Here is a 21,188-nt window from a genome sequence, read left to right on the forward strand (position 1 = left end):
TCTGTCTCCGAGTTTGTGCTGCCCTTAGACAGATTTCCTTTCAGTTCCTGATTCAAGTGCAGTTTATTTTCTCCTACAATACTGTAGCTCCTGTGTGAATGAAGTTTAATACCGCAGATTACAGAGCCAGCATGTTCTCTGTTGGTCACAGTATTCATAAACTGCTGCTTTGGAGCTCTGCTGCAATCCATCTTGTGACAATTCCATTCCCAGTTTTCCTGCTGTCCATAGATGTCAATGAAGAAGGGAGGAGCAGGAGAGAATGAAGCACAGTTGATAGCTCTAGAGTATGAAATTTGACCCTTCTGGTTAATTCCCAGCTTACATTGCTCAATATTGTTCTAAAATGTCCTTAGTGATGTTGCTTCTGTGGGTGTTCTATAAAGATATAAAGGCTTAGTGTCACCTCTTCTGTCTGCATGTAGTGTATGGGAGACATCATGGCGGCTAGTCTCCACACACTAGCTCAGAGGCAACTGAAAAAGAGAAAATGAGTTTGCAATGGCCACAATTATTGCTATTCCCCATTTACACACATTACAATTTATCTTGAAATATTACCAAAAATACACACATGCTTTATTGTTTTTTTTTTTTTTTTTGTGTGGATGTTTTAAAGGGGTACTCCGGTGAAAACCTTTTTTCTTTTAAATCAACTGGTGGCAGAAAGTTAATCATATTTGTAAATTACTTCTATTAAAAAATCTTAATCTTCCCTGTACTTATTAGCTGCTGAATACTACAGAGGAAATTATTTTCTTTTTGGAATGCTCTCTGATGACATCATGAGCACATTTCTCTTTGCTGGCGTTATTATAATAATAATAACGCTTTATTTATTTATTGTTGTCCTCAGTGGGATTCAAACCCAAGTCCCCAGCACTGCTAACCACTGAGCCACCTTGCTTCCCTTAGCATACATCTGCTATGCATGGTTGCTAAAATGGACAGAGATGTCAGCAGAGAGCACTGTGCTCGTGATGTCATCAGTGTTCCAAAAAGAAAGGAATTTCCTCTGTAGCATTCAGCAGCTAATAAGTACTGGAAGGATTAAGATTTTTTAATAGAAGTAATTTACAAATATGTTTACATTTCTGCCACCAGTTTAAAGTCTAATAGAGAAGCTTATAGGGCAAGTGACAGAAAATACAATATAACCATAGCCCAAAACGAAAATATGTTTCATGTAGGACAGTTGATATTTTATAGACTTTAAGGTAATATATAAAGAAAAAACACTCTAAAATACTGCAATATATACAACCATACTTATGAAAAACAATGCGGTAGATTTACTGATACTTAAAGGGGTACTCTGGTGGAAAATAATTTTTCAAATTAACTGTAAACATTTGTAAATTATGTCTATTTGAAAATCTTAAGCCTTCTAGTAATTACCAGCTGCTGTGTACTACAGGGGAAGTTGTGTAGTTCTTTTCAGTCCAATTAGAGTGCCCTCTGCTGCCACCTCTGTCCGTGTCAGGAACTGTTCAAAGCAGGAGTAAATCCCTATAGCAAATCTCTCCGGCTTTGGACAGTTCCTGACATGGACAAAGGTGGCAGCAGAGAGAACTGGAAATACCTTCTCTAAAGTATACAGTAGCTGAGAAGTAATGGAAGATTTAAACCATTTAAATAGAAGTAATTTGCAAAACTGTGTAACTTTCTGGCACTTTCTGCTTTGAATTTTTTTTTTCCTCCAGAGTACCCCTTTTAATTTTGACTGAATAATACAGGACAAGACAGGCTGAATATGCATTAAATGTGTCACAGTGTACTCATTGTGATAGATTGGCTTATCTTACTAAATATATTAGATGCTTTTACCCCATCTTGATTAGATTTTTTACCTGAATATTTGGTGGCAAAATAATGACACGCGCCATTAATAAATCTGGCAAAATTTACAACTCCACTTAGCCACATCCCCTTTTCTAGTAGTGAATTAAGTGTCTAAAAGCATAATTAATTTGGCATATGGTATGTATGCCAGTTTTTTTTGGCTTTTTGCAGAATTGCAACCATAATTCTAGCACTTTTTACTTTGTTCACAATTAACTTCAGTACTTCTGTTCTTTTTTCATTTTAATGGAGCTGTGTAAAATATAAATTCTTGTTCTGAAGCTCTGCACAGATGTTGCTTTAATTCAGTAATAACTTTGACTATTTACTTTCTTTCAGGCAAATTACAGAAGATTGATCTGACATCAAATATCATATCAGAAATTGATGAAGATGCATTCAGAAGCTTGCCACAGCTTAATGAGCTATCACTTTTGGATAACAGGATAAGACAGCTTCCAGAACTGCCAAATTCTCTGAACTTCCTTGACGTTAGCAAGAATAGACTTGGGCGCAAAGGAATTAAACAGGAGGCATTCAAAGTATGTAGATAACATCAAGCAAAATACAGGGGTCATGTACACTGCATTCAGAAAGTTTTCAGACCCTTTCTCTTTTTTACACTTTGTTATGATGCGGCTTTGTGCACATTTTTTTTTCTCCCAGAATTTTGCACTTAATGCTCCATAATGGTAAAAATATAATGTTATAAATCCTTGCTAAGTTAATTTTAAAAAATCCCTCACACTCTGTCGGGTTCGATGGGGAACGTCAGTGGACAGCCATTTTTAGGTCAAGTCAGGGCTCTAGCTGGGCCACTTAAGGATTTTCACAGAGTTGTCCCTAAGCCACTCCTGTATTGTTTTGGTTGTGGGTTTTGGGCCATTGTCTTGTTGTAAGTTGAACCTTTAGCCCTATCTGAGGTCCAGAGCACTCTGGATCAGGTTTTCATTTAGAATATTTCTATGCTTGCTCCATTCAGCTTTCTTCCATTCAGCTTTCTCCCAACCCTGAACAGTCTCTCTGTCCCAGTCAGAGAAAAATACCCCCACAGCATGATACTGCCACCACCATGCTTCACCATTAGGATAGTATTGGGCACGTGATGAACAGTGCCTGATTTAATTCAGACGTGTTATAGCAAAGGGTCTGAATACTTATGTCCATGTGAAATTTTCGTTTTTCATCTTAGATAAATTAGATTTAAGAAAAAATAAACATCTTACTTATTATTATTATTACTTGATCTGTTTGGTTGATTAGGTTAATATGTTGCATTTCATTTTCCAGGACCTGAAAGATCTTCATATCTTGTACTTAAATGACAACAGCTTAGACCATATCCCAATACCTCTTCCTGATTCATTGCAGGCTCTTCATCTTCAGGTAACTAATAATGATTGCATATTGACATTCACATATTTTATTGATTTGCATGGATCATCTAACATTTTAGCCAGCCATGCACATAAGCTAAATATTGTACAACTGGAAAACTCTTCTTCAAAAGCACATTTAGGCAGAGATAAAGACAAAGCAGTATTTGCCCAATCCATTGATTCTCTAGGAAATACATTGGTGACAGTGGTATCTGGCAGGGGCTTCATTCCCTTTGAGAATCCCTGCCTGTTTGGGCACGTGCACATGTGAATGGGGTGTTGGGAGACATAGTGGCACCCAAACAAACATTCAGCCAACAATTATATTATCTGTATAGCCAAAAAAAAGAGAGAAGAGCCAGTCTTCAAAAAATCTATTTTGCCCCAAAATTTTGGCACGAACAGTATTGATCACGTTTTCAAAGAGCTTTGTGCCACGGTTCATGTGTTCACGTCAGTTTTGTAAAAGTGGATGTGTCCACGTATATTGTCTGCTTTACATAATATTTTCAAAGGAATGAGAGTCCAGTTTACATAAAAAATTTCACACCAGCTTTTTGATAGTGTAGAAATCACAGAAATGGTTGTAGTTTTATTTTTTTTTTTCTTTGTTTTTTTGGGGAAAGGGTGATAAGTAATTATAAAAAAAAAAGAAATAATTATTATTGAAAAATGTTATTAAAAAATATACATATTTATTTATTTATTTATTTATTTATTTTCTTGGTCACTGGTCACTTTTCTTGGTCACTTTGTCACATTTAACCCCTTAAGGACCGGAGGTTTTTCCGTTTTTGCATTTTCGTTTTTTGCTCCTTGCCTTTAAAAAATCATAACTCTTTCAAATTTACACCTAAAAATCCAAATGATGGCTTATTTTTTGCGCCACCAATTCTACTTTGTAATGACGTCAGTCATTTTGCCCAAAAATCTATGGTGAAGCGGGAAAAAAAATCATTGTGCGACAAAATTGAAAAAAAACGCTGTTTTGTAACTTTTGGGGGCTTCCGTTTCTACGTAGTACATTTTTCGGTAAAAATGACACCTGATATGTATTCTGTAGGTCCATACGATTAAAATGATACCCTACTTATATAGGTTTGATTTTGTCGGACTTCTGGAAAAAATCATAACAACATGCAGGAAAATTAATACGTTTAAAATTGTCATCTTCTGACCCCTATAACTTTTTTATTTTTCCGTGTATGGGGCGGTATGAGGGCTCATTTTTTGCACCGTGATCTGAAGTTTTTAACGGTACCATTTTTGCATTGATAGGACTTATTGATCACTTTTTATTCATTTTTAAATGATATAAAAAGTGACCAAAAATGCACTATTTTGGACTTTGGAATTTTTTTGCGCGCACGCCATTGACCGAGCGGTTTAATTAATGATATATTTTTATAATTCGGACATTTCCGCACGCGGTGATACCACATATGTTTATTTTTATTTTTATTTACACTGTGTTTTTCTTTTTTATTGGAAAAGGGGGGTGATTCAAACTTTTAATAGGGGAGGAGTTAAATGATCTTTATTCACTTTTTTTTTTCACTTTTTTTTTGCAGTGTTATAGGTCCCATAGGGACCTATAACACTGCACACACTGATCTTCTATGTTGATCACTGGTTTCTCATAAGAAACCAGTGATCAACGATTCTGCCGGATGACTGCTCATGCCTGGATCTCAGGCACTGAGCAGTCATTCGGCGATCGGACAGCGAGGAGGCAGGAAGGGGCCCTCCCGCTGTCCTGTCAGCTGTTCGGGATGCCGCGATTAGCCGCGGCTATCCCGAACAGCTCGACTGAGCTAGCCGGGAACTTTCACTTTCACTTTTAGCCGCGCGGCTCAGCTTTGAGCGCGCGGCTAAAGGGTTAATAGCGCGCGGCGTCGCGATCGGCGCTGCGCGCTATTAGAGGCGGGTCCCGGCTTCACTATGACGCCGGGCCCGCCATGATATGACGCGGGGTTACTGTGTAACCCCGCGTTATATCGGAAGAGCAGGACCAAGGACGTACCGGTACGTCCTTGGTCCTTAAGGGGTTAAGCTCAGAAATGTTGTATTTATACAGTTATTGCTTCTCTGGGCACTAGTAACCATTAAATATTTTGTGAAATGCTTCTGCCAGAATTTTCTGGGATGTAATATTTGACACAAAAATCGGCAATTTTGGTGCCAAACTCTGCAATTTTGGTGCAAAAAAAATACAATATGGCTGCAACAAAAAAAATGTGGGCGCGAAAAAAATATAAGTGGCGCAAAAATGAATTTTCACATATTTTTATCTTTTTAAATCAGTACAAAATACCTTTGAAAATGTGGGAGAAAAAAAAGGTGTGAATAATATCGCTGGAAATATAGACCATAGAAAATTATAGGTCCTATGTAGACCCGAATAACCTAGTAGAATTCCCAGCATAGATAATATTAATAAAGAAGGGGAAGTGCCTAATAATTAAAATCGGTATGCATTAAAAACCACCACTTAGATTGTTAAAGGGGTACTCCGGTGAAAACCTTTTTTCTTTTAAATAAACTGGTGGCAGAAAGTTAAACATATTTGTAAATTACTTCTATTGAAAAATCTTAATCCTTACAGTACTTATTAGCTGCTGAATGCTACAGAGGAAATTCCTTTCTTTTTGGAACACTGATGACATCACGAGCACAGTGCTCTCTGCTGACATCTCTGTCCATTTTAGCAACCATGCATAGCAGATGCATAGCAGATGCATAGCAGATGTATGCTAAGGGCAGCATGGTGGCTCAGTGGTTAGCACTGCTGCCTTGCAGTGCTGGGGACTTGGGGTCAAATCCCAATAAGGACAACAATAAATAAAGCATTATTATTATTATAATAACATCAGCAGAGAGAACTGTGCTCGTGATGTCATCAGAGAGCATTCCAAAAAGAAAATAATTTCCTCTATAGTATTCAGCAGCTAATAAGTACAGGGAGGATAAAAATTTTTTAAAAGAAGTAATTTACAAATATGTTTAACTTTCTGCCACCAGTTGATTTAAAAGAAAAAAGGTTTTCACCTTAGTACCCCTTTAAGGGTGAAATTTCTAATGTTACTATGCTAAGCTTGAGATGTTGCCTTTGTGATCTTGCAAGACATCGCATGTATGTATGTTGTGTGTTATTTTCTGTATATTGTTATTTTGGTGAAAATTTCAATAAAATATGTTTGAAAAAAAATAAATAAATAAAAAAACACCAACACAGATAATTATAGATATTAGGGAAGTGTACCCCAACGGACATAAAATCTTATTAAATTAAACCAAATCACACATAGGTGATAGACAATCTATATATCAGCAGTGTCTGTTCGCACATAGCAAAATTCACTGATAATAGTAATTGCACAGAGATCAGCTTTTTGTACAGAAATCAGTTCCACTAATGTCAATACTAGATTCCACATATCATATTTCATATACAAATAATACCAGGTACTGGAGAGTCACCAAGAACCATTCCCAACGTACGTTTCTGTCTCATGGTGTCATGCATGCACACCAGGATGTCCTCAGGGGAATCAATCACAAAGAATGTATATATGACAGTGCCATATAAGCAGTGTGTCACCAACACAAATATAAGTAACCACCAAAAATCTTAATATGTTGATATGCAGAGAATGAGATACCATATACAAGCTGGTTACATTCCTCAGTTAAAGCATAAACGCTGCGGTGCATCAAATTATTGCATAAGGATTACCGCCAGGTAATCAGTATCCTAACTGTTAGTCCTGCAGTGGCAGGCATACCGATCCCAGCACTAACAGTTAGAATTCTGATTACCTGACGGAATATTACCTTTTCTCCTTATGCAATAATTTGATGCATCACAGCTTTTATGCTTTAACTGCGGAATGTAACCAGCTTGCATATGGTATATCATTATTCTCTGCATATCAACATATTAAGATTTTTGGTGGTCACTTATATGGAATGTGTTGATGACACACTACTTATATGGCACTATCATATATACATTCTTTGTGATTGATTCCCCTGAGGACATCCTGGTGTGCATGCATCACACCGTGGGACAGAAACGTACGTTGGGAATGGTAATTGGTGACTCTCCAGTACCCGGTATTATTTTTATATGAAATATGATGTGTGGAATCTAGTATTGAAATTAGTGGAACTGATTTCTGTACAAGAAGCTGATCTCTGTATAATTACTATTATCAGTGAATTTTGCTATGTGCGAACAGACACTGCTGATATATAGTTTGTCTATCACCTATGTGTGATTTGGTTTAATTTAATAAGATTTTATGTCTGTTGGGGTACACTTCCCTAATATCTATAATTATCTGTGTTGGTGGTTTTTAATGCATACCGATTAAAAGTTAATTATTAGGCACTTTCCTTCGTTACTAATAATAATATCGCTGGAACAGAAATGACAGTAGTTTTTGAGAATCTCCCCCAATGTTTGTTCCTTTTCTGACATTGGTACAAAAACTGTGTAAAAAAGGCACAGAAATTTAGTGTGTGAATCCAACCTTGGATGGGTTGGAGGAGTTTCTTCCCTATAAATTATATGGCTACAGGTACTTGGCATGTTTTGGCTTGCCAGAGTTACAGAAACTGCCAAGGGCCAATATACTGCATGATTTCTTGTGGACCTTCGAATTGATTCTTATTATGTACTGAAATGATACACTATTTATTTATTTTTTGTAAATAATACAGTGGGGCAAAAAAGTATTTAGTCAGCCACCAATTGTGCAAGTTCTACCACTTAAAAATATGAGAGAGGCCTGTAATTTTCATCATAGGTGTCACGGATCGGCAGGCTGGAGGTGGATCCTCTGTGTCAGAGAGGGTTTGGCGAGGACCGTGTCGGTGGACCGGTTCTAAGTAGCTACTGGTTTTCACCAGAGGCCGCCGCAAAGCGGGATGGTCTTGCAGCGGCGGTAGCAACCAGGTCGTATCCACCGGCAACGGCTCAACCTCTCTGACTGCTGAGATAGGCATGGTACAAGGGATAAGGCAAGAGCAAGGTCGGACGTAGCAGAAGGTCAGGGCAGGCAGCAAGGATCGTAGTCAGGGGCAACGGCAGGAGGTCTGGAACACGGGCTAGGAACAAACAAGGGAACGCTTTCACTAGGCACAAGGGCAACAAGATCCGGCAAGGGAGTGCAGGGGAAGTGAGGTATAAGTAGGGAGTGCACAGGTGGAAACTAAACAAGCTAATTGGGAAGATTGGGCCAGGCACCATCATTGGTGCACTGGCCCTTTAAATCAAGAGAGCTGGCGCGCGCGCGCCCTAGAGAGCGGAGCCGCGCGCGCCAGAGCATGACAGCCGGGGACCGGGATAGGTAAGTGACCTGGGATGCGATTCGCGAGCGGGCGCGTCCCGCTGTGCGAATCGCATCCCCAACGGCCATGACAGTGCAGCGCTCCCGGTCAGCGGAACTGACCGGGGCGCTGCAGGGAGAGAGACGCCGTGAGCGCTCCGGGGAGGAGCGGGGACCCGGAGCGCTCGGCGTAACAGTACCCCCCCCTTGGGTCTCCCCCTCTTCTTGGAGCCTGAGAACCTGAGGATAAGACTTTTGTCCAGGATGATGTCCTCAGGTTCCCAAGATCTCTCCTCTGAGCACTCAACTCCAAAGGGTCCAAGATAACGTGGTCCGAGATACAAACTGGGGACACGGAAGCCGAAATACTTGGCGGAGAGCCACACAAAAACAGGAGGAGCTCTTCTCTTTTTTCCGGCCAGCTTTTTCACCCAGGATGAGGCCAGCATGAGGAATTTCAGGGTCTTTTTCCAGATGGTGGCGAAGCCCCGGGAAACCACATCAACAGCGGGCACACAAGAAGGCGTGGGAGTGGGGAGGGAGGGAAGAGGGTCAAGCCCGGCACGGGGCAGAGTGTCAACAGGACGGGAGCCGTGAGGAGAAGACACAGCAAAGTCCAGACAGGCCTTGGGGAGGCCAGGCAAAGGGGGAGACACAGAGGCTTGACTGACGGGACTGGGAGCAGACGTGAGGCACTTCCTGTGGCAAGAAGCACCCCAGCTCCCGATCTCCCCGGTGGTCCAGACAAGGGCAGAAGATGGGGGTTGGGGCCATGGCAGACCGAGGAGGACTTCAGAGGAGCATTTGGGCAAAACAAAAAGTTCCATGCTGAAGAGCAGGGGTTCTGTGCGGTAACGCACAGTGCAGTGTAGAAGTAAATCTTCTTTCTTCCTGCGGCGAGTCCTCTCTTCAGGGGTCAGGCGGGACCGATCCAGTTGCATAGCCTCCTCGGTGGGAGGCACAGGGGTGGATTGCAAAGGATACTGTAAGAGAGGTGCTCCGGGCGGTGTGGCACATGGCAGGGCCTTCCCAGGCAGGAGACCACGGCAGAGTCTAGAGTCCCAATCAAATTTGTCCGGCAGGGACAAGCAGAGGTTAGGAGCGGCCGGTTGCTGCGGAGGAGTTGCAGGAGCCGGCGGAGGAGATGGTTGTTGCAGCTGTAGCTGTGACTGAAATTGTGACTGAAGCTGCTGTATCTGTGACTGAAGTTGCTGTGTCACGGTGGTCAAGTATGCCAGCTGGTGATTTCGTTGGGTGATCTTTAGGGCTTGCTGGGCGATCACCGTGGAAATGTCGGCAAGACTTGACAGCGGCACCTCAGCGGAATCCATGGCCGGATCTACTGTCACGGATCGGCAGGCTGGAGGTGGATCCTCTGTGTCAGAGAGGGTTTGGCGAGGACCGTGTCGGTGGACTGGTTCTAAGTAGCTACTGGTTTTCACCAGAGCCCGCCGCAAAGCGGGATGGTCTTGCAGCGGCGGTAGCAACCAGGTCGTATCCACCGGCAACGACTCAACCTCTCTGACTGCTGAGATAGGCATGGTACAAGGGATAAGGCAAGAGCAAGGTCGGACGTAGCAGAAGGTCAGGGCAGGCAGCAAGGATCGTAGTCAGGGGCAACGGCAGGAGGTCTGGAACACGGGCTAGGAACAAACAAGGGAACGCTTTCACTAGGCACAAGGGCAACAAGATCCGGCAAGGGAGTGCAGGGGAAGTGAGGTATAAGTAGGGAGTGCACAGGTGGAAACTAAACAAGCTAATTGGGAAGATTGGGCCAGGCACCCTCATTGGTGCACTGGCCCTTTAAATCAAGAGAGCTGGCGCGCGCGCGCCCTAGAGAGCGGAGCCGCGCGCGCCAGAGCATGACAGCCGTGGACCGGGATAGGTAAGTGACCTGGGATGCGATTCGCGAGCGGGCGCGTCCCGCTGTGCGAATCGCATCCCCAACGGCCATGACAGTGCAGCGCTCCCGGTCAGCGGAACTGACCGGGGCGCTGCAGGGAGAGAGACGCCGTGAGCGCTCCGGGGAGGAGCGGGGACCCGGAGCGCTCGGCGTAACAATAGGTATTAGAGATGAGCAAATCGAAGCTGCCGAATCAAAACTCGTTACGAATTTTATGAAAAATTTGATTCGCAAGGAATGCGAATATCGCTGCGATTCTATCGCATGAACCACTTCAATAAACTCCATTTAATGTGGTCCAGGCTCCAGGGCATCTAAAATGGCAGATCCACATGTCAGAACAGGGGGCAAGGAACTCTGGGAAGGCGGGAACAAGGGTAGGAGGGATGACCGTGAATCACATGCAGGATGCTGCCTATCAGCAGCCAGTCACCCCTGTGATGTCACAGCCCTATATAATCCGCAGCCATATTGCGGCCAGTCACTTCAGCCTTTTACTGCAGAGAGATAGATAGGGACAGACAGCGCTGTGTGTTGCACAGAAAAGCTTTTTACAGCAGCGTTTCACCTCCTAGTCACATCAGCGTTCTGGTGCACAAAGAGCAGTGCTTTTCTTCACTGAAAAGGATTTTCACTGCAGCCATTAACCTCCCAGTCACTTTCTACAGAATTGTATTACAGAGAGGGGCAGAGAGCTTTGTGTTGCCTCATACAATTCAACAAGCTGCCTCAACTTCATAAACCTTAGCAGAGGAGGCAGGAATAATTTTTCAGCGCAATTCTGTGTCTTTGTTCCACAACAAATCATCTGCTGGTTATACTAGTCTGTAGACGGTTTAATACCCATCAGTCCATTCCTAATAGTCTTTGACAGAGTGCAATTTTGGGTTTGGTCCACAGCTTTTGTGTGCTGCAGTACTGTTGTGTACTGCTGGTGTTGTGCAAAAAAAGTTATTTTTTAAGCGTACTGTACCGCATTTTCCTGCCATCATAAGTGAATACCACATACCTACATCTAAGTAGTGTACTATTTTGTACTTTTTAATCTGTCAAGGGCCTAGATACCAGGAAAGTCCAGGAAAAAGTAATCACCGGCTGGTGTTTTACTCCAATAAAAAAATATTTAAGCGTACTGTAGCGCATTTTCTGCCCTTTTTTCCCCACAACAAATCATCTACTGATTATACTAGTCTGTAGATGGTAAAATACATACCCAGCACTCCATTCCTAATAATCTGTGAGAGAGTGCAATTTTGAGTTTAGTACACAGCGACTGTGTACTGTTGGTGTTGTGAAAAAATACGTATTTTAAGTGTACTGTAGCACATTTTTCTAATCTCATAAGTGCATACCACATACCTAAATTGAAGTAGTGTACTATTTTGTACCTGTTAGTCTGTCAAGGGCCTAGATACTGTGAAAGTCCATGCAAAAGTAATCACCAGCTGGTGTTTTACTAAAGTAATTTTTTTAAGCATTCTGTAGTGCATTTTTCTGCCCTCATAAGTGCATAACACAAACCTACATCTACGTGGTGTACTATTTTGTACCTGTTAAACTCTCAAGTGCCTAGACACTGTGAAAGTCCAGGAAAAAGTACTCACCGGCTGGTGGTTTTACTCAGACACTTTTTTAAGTGTACTGTAGTGCATTTTTCTGCCCTCATAAGTGCATACCACATACCTACATCTAAGTAGTGTACTATTTTGTACCTGTTATTCTGTCAAGGGCCCACAAACAGTGAAAGTCCAGGCAAAAGTACTCAATGGCTGGTGTTTTACTCATATACTTTTTTAAGTGTACTGTTGCACATTTTTCTGACCTCATAAGTTCATACCACATACCTACATCTAAATAGTGTACTATTTTTCACCTTTTAAACTCTCAAGGGCCTAGATACTGTGAAAGGTCAGGGAAAAGTACACACCTGCTGCTGTTCTAGACAAATACAGTTTTAAGCGTAGTGAAGCGTATTGTACTCCCCTCATATACGCACTAAATATGTCACGCAGAGAAATGCCAGCACATGCACAGAGGAGCTGCAGAGGTCGCAGCAGACTAGGGTTGAGTGGCAGGAGGAGTAGCAGCGAGAGGCCTGAGTTCCAGGTATCAGCTAGCAGTCATGTCTCAACCAGCAACCAATCTGCCATCACCGATTGGTTAACATGGTCATCCACTTCCTCACAAGTGACATCTGATACCCCCAGTCAACAGTCGACGGGTTCCTCAGACACAACCCTCTGTTGGCATTGCCCGGGAGCAGTCCTTGTTCTCCCATTGCCTCGGTCCTATGCTGTTCCCTCCCCTAAAGAAATATCTTATGCTGTGGGTTCAGCTCCACTATTCAGTGAGGACGATCTAATAGAGGACAGTCAGCAGCTAATGCCCAGCCAAGAAGTGGAGAAGATATTTGCCGCTTCCTCCACTATGCGGGCAAGTAGTGATGAGGAGGGTGACATGGGAGGCGGTGTTGCCAGCATTCCAGGCCTGAAGCAAACACTCTTGAGGAACCTGAGGAGGAGAACAGTGATATGCAGACACAACTCGATGATGATGAAGTCGATCACACTTGGGAGCCTGATGCAGAAGGAGCTTCATCGTCATCAGGAGAAGAGGGTTGCAGGGTGCCCGTGAGGCAGCAGCTGAGCCAGCAAGGTGGAAGCATGGTTGGCAGTCAGCATTGTGACAGAAGTGGAAATTCTGGAGCCAAACCTGTCCGGGGAAGACCACCTGCCTCGCGGTAGCCTACCTTCCTGGGAGGTAATGGAACAGGGGTTCCTGGAGACGGCGGCAGTAGCAGTCAATTAGTGCGGACTGTTGGTGGGAAAATCAGTTACTCGGGGTTGCGGCAGTTTTTCAGCAAGCATCCGGAGGAGGTTAACATAGCCACATGCAAGATATGTCAGTAGAAGGTGAAGCGTGGCGTAATCATATGCTTTGCACCATTATGCGGCCTGGGAGAACTGTGACTTTGATGAAGTGGTCCAGCCTGCTGCATCACCCAGTGACACACTGCTCCCTCTCTAAGCCAGCCAAGGCTCCACCACCTCAGCCTGAAGGGAGCTGTGTGTCATACCCTACTTCTTTCGCTCCAGATGCTCCTGCTCCTCCTAGTTTTAATCAGTCATTCCGTCAACAATCCATCGGCAAAGCTGTGACTATGAGACAATAGTATATGCCCACTCATCCAACGGCGCAGAAGCTGAATATGCTCCTGCCTAAGTTGCTGGTGCTGTAGTCCCTCCCTTTTCAAGTAGTGGACTCTGCACCTTTCAGAGAACTGATGGCTTGTGCCGAGCCGATGTGGAGAGTGCCAGGCTGTCATTTATTTGCAAAGAAGGCAGTACTGCCCAGTACAATTTTGTGGAAGAGAAGGTGGGCCCGTCCTTGAGTGCCGATGTTTGCAGCTGTAACTATGGTCAGGGACAATACATGTCCTTTACGACTCACTGGGTGAATGTGGTTCCTGAACAGCCACAACACCAACTTGGACAGGTCACGCCGCTTCCTTCTCCAAGCTCTCAGCCCGTTGGTCCTGTGACAGCATGCGACTCCACCTCCTCATACCCCACTGTGTCCTCATCCTCCACTGCCCAGACAAGTCTCAGTGTCACTTCAGCATACCATGTGTGCAGGGTACGGCAGTGTCAAGCTTATCTTCACATGGTTTGCCTTGGCGAACAGTCACACAGTCATTCGTAAAAAAATCGGAGCATGGCTTACTCCACGAAAACTGGAAATGGGAACCATGGTGACCGACAACGGGAAAAACATCTTGTCTGCGATGCGACTAGGAAAGCTGAGCCATGCGCCCTGCATGGCACACGTGTTCAATCTTGTTTTCAAGCGGTTCTTGAAGTGTTTCCCCCATTTGCAAGACATCCTAACAATGGGAAGGAAACTTTGCATGCACTTCAGCCACACGTACACCCCAAAGCACACCCTCTTAGATCTGCAGCATCAGAACGGTATCCCCAACATAGTCTGATTTGTGACGTTGCCACACATTGGAATTCCACCCTCCATATGATGGACCGATCACCGATTTCTTGATGATCTAAGCGGATAGGGGTACTCCCCTGTGTAACTTCAATGTGAACCAGTGGAAGCTCATATGTGACACCTGCCGTTTGCTCAGGCCTTTTGAGGAAGCCATATTATTAGTAAGTTTACAGGATTACAGGATGAACAACGTCATTCTACTGCTTCATTTCTTACAACACGTGTTGGAAACGATGGCTGGTCAGGGCACTGGATACGTGGCGCCTACATCTCACGGCCACATGAGCTCTGTGGGGGCTGAACTGAAGGAGGAAGAGGAGGGGTGGGGCACAGTGTAGCATAGTTTAGGTTTCACCAAATGGGTGTTTTTTCTAGTAATCTGAAAGAAGGAGGAGCAGGAGCAGCCAGAGGAGCTAGAGGCTCATGAGGAAGGCGAGACAGAGGACCCAGACACACTGTGGCAGTATGAAGTGGAGATGGAGGCAGGGAGTCCCTCCAGTCAATTGCACAAATGGCACGATGCATGCTTACTTGCTTGCGTAGCCACAGACGAATTTTCACCATTCGGCCGCAGGATGACTTCTGGCTCTCCACCTTATTGGACCCTTGCTACCGCCACAAAATAGAAGCCTTTTTTAAACCCACTAAGAGGGAGGACATAAGGCATCCTATGTAGTCAGTTTTCCGATGCCTATCGGCGCCATCGTCCATCCTTTCACAGGTCTGAATCGGGGGGCCCCCTGCATTCACCTTCCACTGCCTTGGCTGCTGGGGAGGGAAGGGGTGGCAGGAGCAGTACCAGCTTCAGTCTACAGTCGCTGATGAGTACCTTCCTTCACCGGCATTGTGAAGCAACTCATCAGTAGCAGGTAGACCTGGAGCAAGACCTGAACCAGCAGGTGGTGGCATACATAGACATGCCCATGCCAACACACCTTGAAGATATGCTGGACTTCTGGGCAGCCAAACTTGATTTATTGCCGCAACTAGCAGAGTTTGCCCTGGAAAAGCTGCCCTGCCTGGCCAGTAGTATGCCATCAGAGCGTTGTTTAGTGCGGCAGGGGCCATAGTCACCTCAAGGAGAACTCGTCTGTCCACGAAAAATGTGGAGAGATTGACCTTTGTGAAGATGAATCAGGCATGGATTTCAAACCACCAGTGCCTGATGCATCAGAGTAGATTGACCATGGTGCCACACCAACACTTCACAAATATAGATAGTGCCAAACAGATTTAAGGCGCTGCTCCCCAATTACAAACTTTCCTCCACATCAGACCTTTTTTCACCCACCTTTATCATCGGGTACTGGTATTGCCACCCACCGCACCACTCTATCACCCGGTCATTTTCAAGACCTTTTTCCTGATGCTGCTTCTGCCAATTCCAGGCTGTGCCATTCAGCCACTATATGGTCTCTTCATGCTTCACCACCTCCAGGCTGTGCCATTCAGCCACTATGTGGTGTCCTCATGCTTCAGCCTACTACTGGCTGTGCCAATCAAAAACTATATGTTCTCCTCATGCTGCCACAAACTCCAGGCTGTGCCATTCAGCCACTATATGGTCTCCTAATGCTTTAGCCAGCTCCTGGCTGTGCCATTCAGACACTGTATGGTCTCCCCATGCTGCCACAAACTCCAGGCTGTGCCATTCAGCCACTATATGGTCTCCTCAGGCTCCAGCCACCTCCAGGCTGTGCTATTCAGACACTATATATAGTTTCCTCATGCTGCCACAAACTCCAGGCTGTGCCATTCAGCCACTATATGGTATCCTCATGCTCAAACCAACCCCATGCTGTGCCATTCAGCCACTATATGGTATCCTCATGCTTCAGCCAACTCCAGGCTGTGCCATTCAGACATTATATAGTCTCCTCATGCTCTCACAAACTCGTCGTTCAGTCACTATATGGTCTCCTCATACTGATGCCACCTCCAGGCTCTGTCATTGTGCTACCATGTCACTCCATGTTAAATTTGGTCCTTTGTAACCACAGGCCGGGGCCCGGCACATTAAAACTTTGGAGTGTAATCTTAAATTTAAATTTCAAAATTTTTTATTTCAATTTTAAAATCAAATTTCGATTTCAAAATCTTAAATTTAAATTTTAAGTTTCAATAAAAAAAATTGATGTAATTTTTTCGAGACTGAGGCCTTATGGTCATCAACGTCATTTAGTAGCTGTGGAATTACCACAATAATCCAATTCAACAGGTTGGAGCGATCACAATGAACCATTACTGATTAAATGAAACATGTGCAGTTCCAGAAAAGAGTAAGACAGTGGGAGGGGTGGGCGGGGGTGGTTAGAGGCACGGGCTGAAATAGGTGGTAGTTCACCATGCGTCGATCCGCCAGCTTGATGCACACCAGAATGGGTACTAAAATCTTCAATTTAAAATTTCAAAAATATCTTTAATCTTCTCTATTGTGAGGCCCTATGGTCTTGTCAGGCAGCTGCCACCTCCAGACTGGGTCGTTCTGCAACTATATGGTCTCCTCCTGCTGCCGCCAATTCCAGGCTGTGTCATTCTGCCAGATTATGGTCTCCTCATGCTGCTGCCACCTCTAGGCTCTATCATTGTGCTGCCATGGGACTCCTTGTTAGATTGGGTTTTGTGGTCATACAGTATTATTCCAAAGTTAACCCCGGGACATTAAACTTGGGAATCTAATATAAATCTTAAATTTAAAAAAATCGATGTAATCTTTTCAAGACTGAGGCCCTATGGTTGTCTATGTCACATTACCTGTGGAATTTTCTCAAGAATCCACTGCAATAGCATAGAGCAATGAAACAGCTTGGAGCATAACTAATTAAATGAAACATTTGCACTTTCATAGTCAGGGGGGCGCTGAGAGGCAGGGTCTGGAACAGGTGGTATCTCACCTGGTGGAGGACCGCCAGCTCGATGCTCACCAGAATGGGTACTAATTTAATTAAATTAAATTAAAATTACATAAAAAAAATCTCTTCATTCACTTCAATTTTGACACCATATGGTCTCCCTGCTGCCACGTCGACACTCTGCAGCAGTGATTCTAATAGCAATGCCTGTAATCTGCATGTCATACTAATAACCGTATTTATCGGCGTATAACACGCACTTTTTAGGCTAAAATTTTTAGCCTAAAGTCTATGTGCATGTTATACGCCTATACCGCCCCAGAAAAGGCAGGGGGAGAGAGAGGCCGCCGCTGCCCGCTTCTCTCCCCCTGCCTTCCCTGGGGTCTAGAGCCCTGCTGTCGGCCCTTCTCACCCCCTGGCTATCGGCGCCGCTGCCCCGTTGCCTCCCCCCATCCCCGGTGGCATAATTACCTGGGTCGGGTCCGTGCTGCTGCAGGCCTCCGGTGTGCGTCCCCTTCGTCGTTGCTATGCGCTGCATGGCGCGGCGCATGACGTCAGTGCGCCGCGCCGTGCATAGCAACGACGCAGGGGACGCACACCGGAGGCCTGCAGCAGCGCGGACCCGACCCAGGTAATTATGCTACCGGGGATGGGGGGAGGCAACGGGGCAGCGGCGCCGGCAATGGGTGCCGCTGCCCCTTCTCTCCCCCTGGCTGTCGGCGCCGCTTCTCTCCCCCTGGCTATCGGCGCCGGCAATGGGGCGCCAGTACCGATAGTCAGGGGGACAGAACGGGCAGTGGCGCCGATAGCCAGGGAGAGAGAAGGGCCGGCAGCGGGCAGCGACGGCCTCTCTCCCCCTGCCTTTCCTGGGGATGTATCGGGGTATACACGCGCACACACGCACCCTCATTTTACCATGGATATTTGTGTAAAAAACTTTTTTTACCCAAATATCCTTGGTAAAATGAGGGTGCGTGTTATAGGCCGGTGCGTAGTATACCCCGATAAATACGGTAACAGTATTATTTCACTAACACAGCGCACTCCCTATGCGTGTTAGGACAAGGCAAATTGCTCTACACCCCTATTGAGGCTCTCTGTAGGCCAGAAATAGCCATTTTTAATACAGATTTGCGGCAAATAAATTCGGACCGAAACAATTTTTGGGGGAAATTTCGGAGAATCAGCCGAATCTAATTTTTTAAAAGTTTGCTTATCTTTAAAAGGTATACCTCAACTATGACAGACATAATGAGAAAAATAATCCATAAAATCACACTGTCTGATTTTTTAAGAATGTATTTGCAAATTATGGTTGAAAATAAGTATTGTGTCAATAACAAAAGTTCATCTCACTGCTTTGTTATATACCCTTTGTTGGCAATGATAGAGATCAAACATTTTCTGTAAGTCTTCACAAGGTTTTCACACACTGTTGCTGGTATTTTGGCCCATATCCTCCATGCAGATCTCTTCTAGAACAGTGATGTTTTGGGGCTGTCGCTGGGCAACATGGACGTTCAACTCTCTCCAAAGGTTTTCTATGGGGTTGAGATCTGGAGACTGGCTAGGCCCCTCCAGGACCTTGAAATGCTTCTTTGCTCGGGCGGTGTGTTTGGGATTATTGTCATGCTGAAATCTCAAACCTAATATCTCATGATACATTGCCCATTCATTCTTTCCTTTACACGAATCTGGTCGTTCTGGTACCTTAGCAGAAAAACAGCCCCAAAGCATGATGTTTCCACCCCAATGCTTCACAGTAGGTATGGTGTTCTTTGGATGCAACTCAGCATTCTCTCTTCCCCAAACATGACGAGTTAAGTTTTTACCAAAAAGTTCTACTTTGGTTTCATCTGACCATATGACATTCTCCCAATACTCTTCTGGATCATCCAAACGCTCTCTAGCAAAGTTCCTTTGATTCCCTGTCAGCCTAATGTGTTACTGATGGTAGCCATTGTTATTTTGGTTCCAGCTCTCTGCAGGTCATTCACTAGGTCCCCCGTGTGGTTCTGGGATTTTTGCTCACATTCATGTAATCATTTTGACACCACGGGGTGAGATCTTGCGTGGATCCCCAGATCGAGGGAGATTATCAGTGGTCTTGTATGTCTTCCATTTTCTAATAATTGCTCCAACAGTTGATGGAGGACAGAGGAGACTCTTAAAGAAGTTACAGGTCTATGAGAGCCAGAAATCTTGCTTGTTTGTAGATGACCAAATACTTATTTTCCACCATAATTTGCAAATAAATTCTTTAAAAATCAGACAATGTGATTTTATTGATATTTTTTTTGTCTCTCATTATGTCTCTCATAGTTGAGGTATACATATGATGAAAATTACAGGCCATCTTTTAAAGTGGGAGAACTTGTACAATTGGTGGCTGACTAAATAATTTTTTGCCCCACTGTATATAATCATAGTGATGAGTGATATATCTAGAGATTAGTAATACATATGCGCTACATACCTCACAGATATCATTTTGTAGGGCGTTCCTCCTCCTTTGCCAACCAGTAATTGACATGTAACACTCCCTGACATTTTAAAAGAAGTTCTTCAGCAGCTGCAGAGTAAATTAAACAGTACTGTATCAAAGCTGCTGCAAAACATCAAAATACTCACCGCAGATTCTGCAGATCTTCGTTTTGAAAACAATAAAGGCATTCCATATCAACCTCTTTGTGCTTCAGTAAAAATTTCTTCATCAACTGACACTAATGTTTGTAAACTTTTTATTGGCTTATCGGGTAACAAAATAATGATGACATTTTTTTATATTGTTTCAGGATAACAACATTCAGGAAATGCATGAAGATACCTTCTGTAAAATGAAAGATTTCTCATATGCCAGAAGATCTCTTGAAGACGTCAGGCTAGATGGAAATCCTATTAACCTGAGTAGGACACCCCAGGCCTTTATGTGTCTACCTCGTATACCAGTTGGCAGACTGGTTTAAGTCAGAAGGCCACACATTAACTCCATAAATCACCCACAAATAAGATATATACATGGCTTATTAAAACACATAAATACTACAGTATGTAACTTCCAATGACAGTTTCTACTGTGTTTTCCCTAAATAAAATGCAATCTTAAAGAAGTTTGACATTAAATATACTAAAAACTGGAAAATAATATGCTGACAAATGTACATAATGTACTCTCTTCTGATCAACTAACATTGTAACTAAAGTACGTAATCTTGAATTTGTCTATTTTTTGGTATTTGCTACCTAATAGTTTCAAGCTAAATTACTTCATTTCAAGTGGAGTATATGTGAAATGTGTTACAGCTGGACTAAAAATGTACATAAAGGTTGTGTGATATTTTATTGTACACTGATACTGCTCTTTTTTCTCTGTATAATTTTGCTAGATACGTTCCAGAAATTTACTTTACATATGTCACACGGTGCCCTAAGACGCAGTCCATACTCCTGAATGAAAAGCATAACAGGGAAAGCAACAGTATACTCCACAGTAGTTACAGTTAAAGGTGACATCTTTAAAGTGTCAACCACATGGCCTCATCTATTATCTGGTGCCATAAGTGGCTGAATGATCGAAGCAGGTGCCAACATTTGTCCCTGCGGCCTACACAGTAGTGGACATGTCCTTCATGTGTTTATGTGTGTTCATGAGTAATTTACGCACTTCTACCAGCTGCTAGGACAAATGCTGCCATCAGTGAGCCACCAATGTAGTGTGGGTAATATAGAGAAAAATCATACTCTTTCGCGAGTTTTGGAGGTCTCTCTAAAGTTTCTCCTACACCAACCAGTCAGGTCACCACTATTATTTTGATAGAAACATTGAAAGCTGGCTGCTTGCTATGGTCAATAAGCCTACGCTGCATCTGATGGAGCA

At 43.8% G+C, this 21,188-nt stretch overlaps 1 protein-coding gene across 1 annotated transcript in view; it reads left to right on the forward strand.

Moving 5' to 3' along the window:
• The window catches only part of EPYC (epiphycan), a 73,258-nt gene extending 52,644 nt beyond the window's left edge, over positions 1 to 20,614 (forward strand). The window contains exons 6-8 of the mRNA XM_056569389.1: positions 2,182 to 2,384; positions 3,133 to 3,228; positions 20,107 to 20,614. Of these exons, the coding sequence (XP_056425364.1) occupies positions 2,182 to 2,384; positions 3,133 to 3,228; positions 20,107 to 20,277 (470 nt within the window). The 3' untranslated portion in view covers positions 20,278 to 20,614. The remainder of the gene's footprint in view (positions 1 to 2,181; positions 2,385 to 3,132; positions 3,229 to 20,106) is intronic.
• The last annotated feature ends 574 nt before the right edge of the window (positions 20,615 to 21,188 follow it).

The sequence above is a fragment of the Hyla sarda genome, chromosome 4 (assembly GCF_029499605.1).
Source record: "Hyla sarda isolate aHylSar1 chromosome 4, aHylSar1.hap1, whole genome shotgun sequence".
Classification (NCBI taxonomy): Eukaryota; Metazoa; Chordata; class Amphibia; order Anura; family Hylidae; genus Hyla; species Hyla sarda.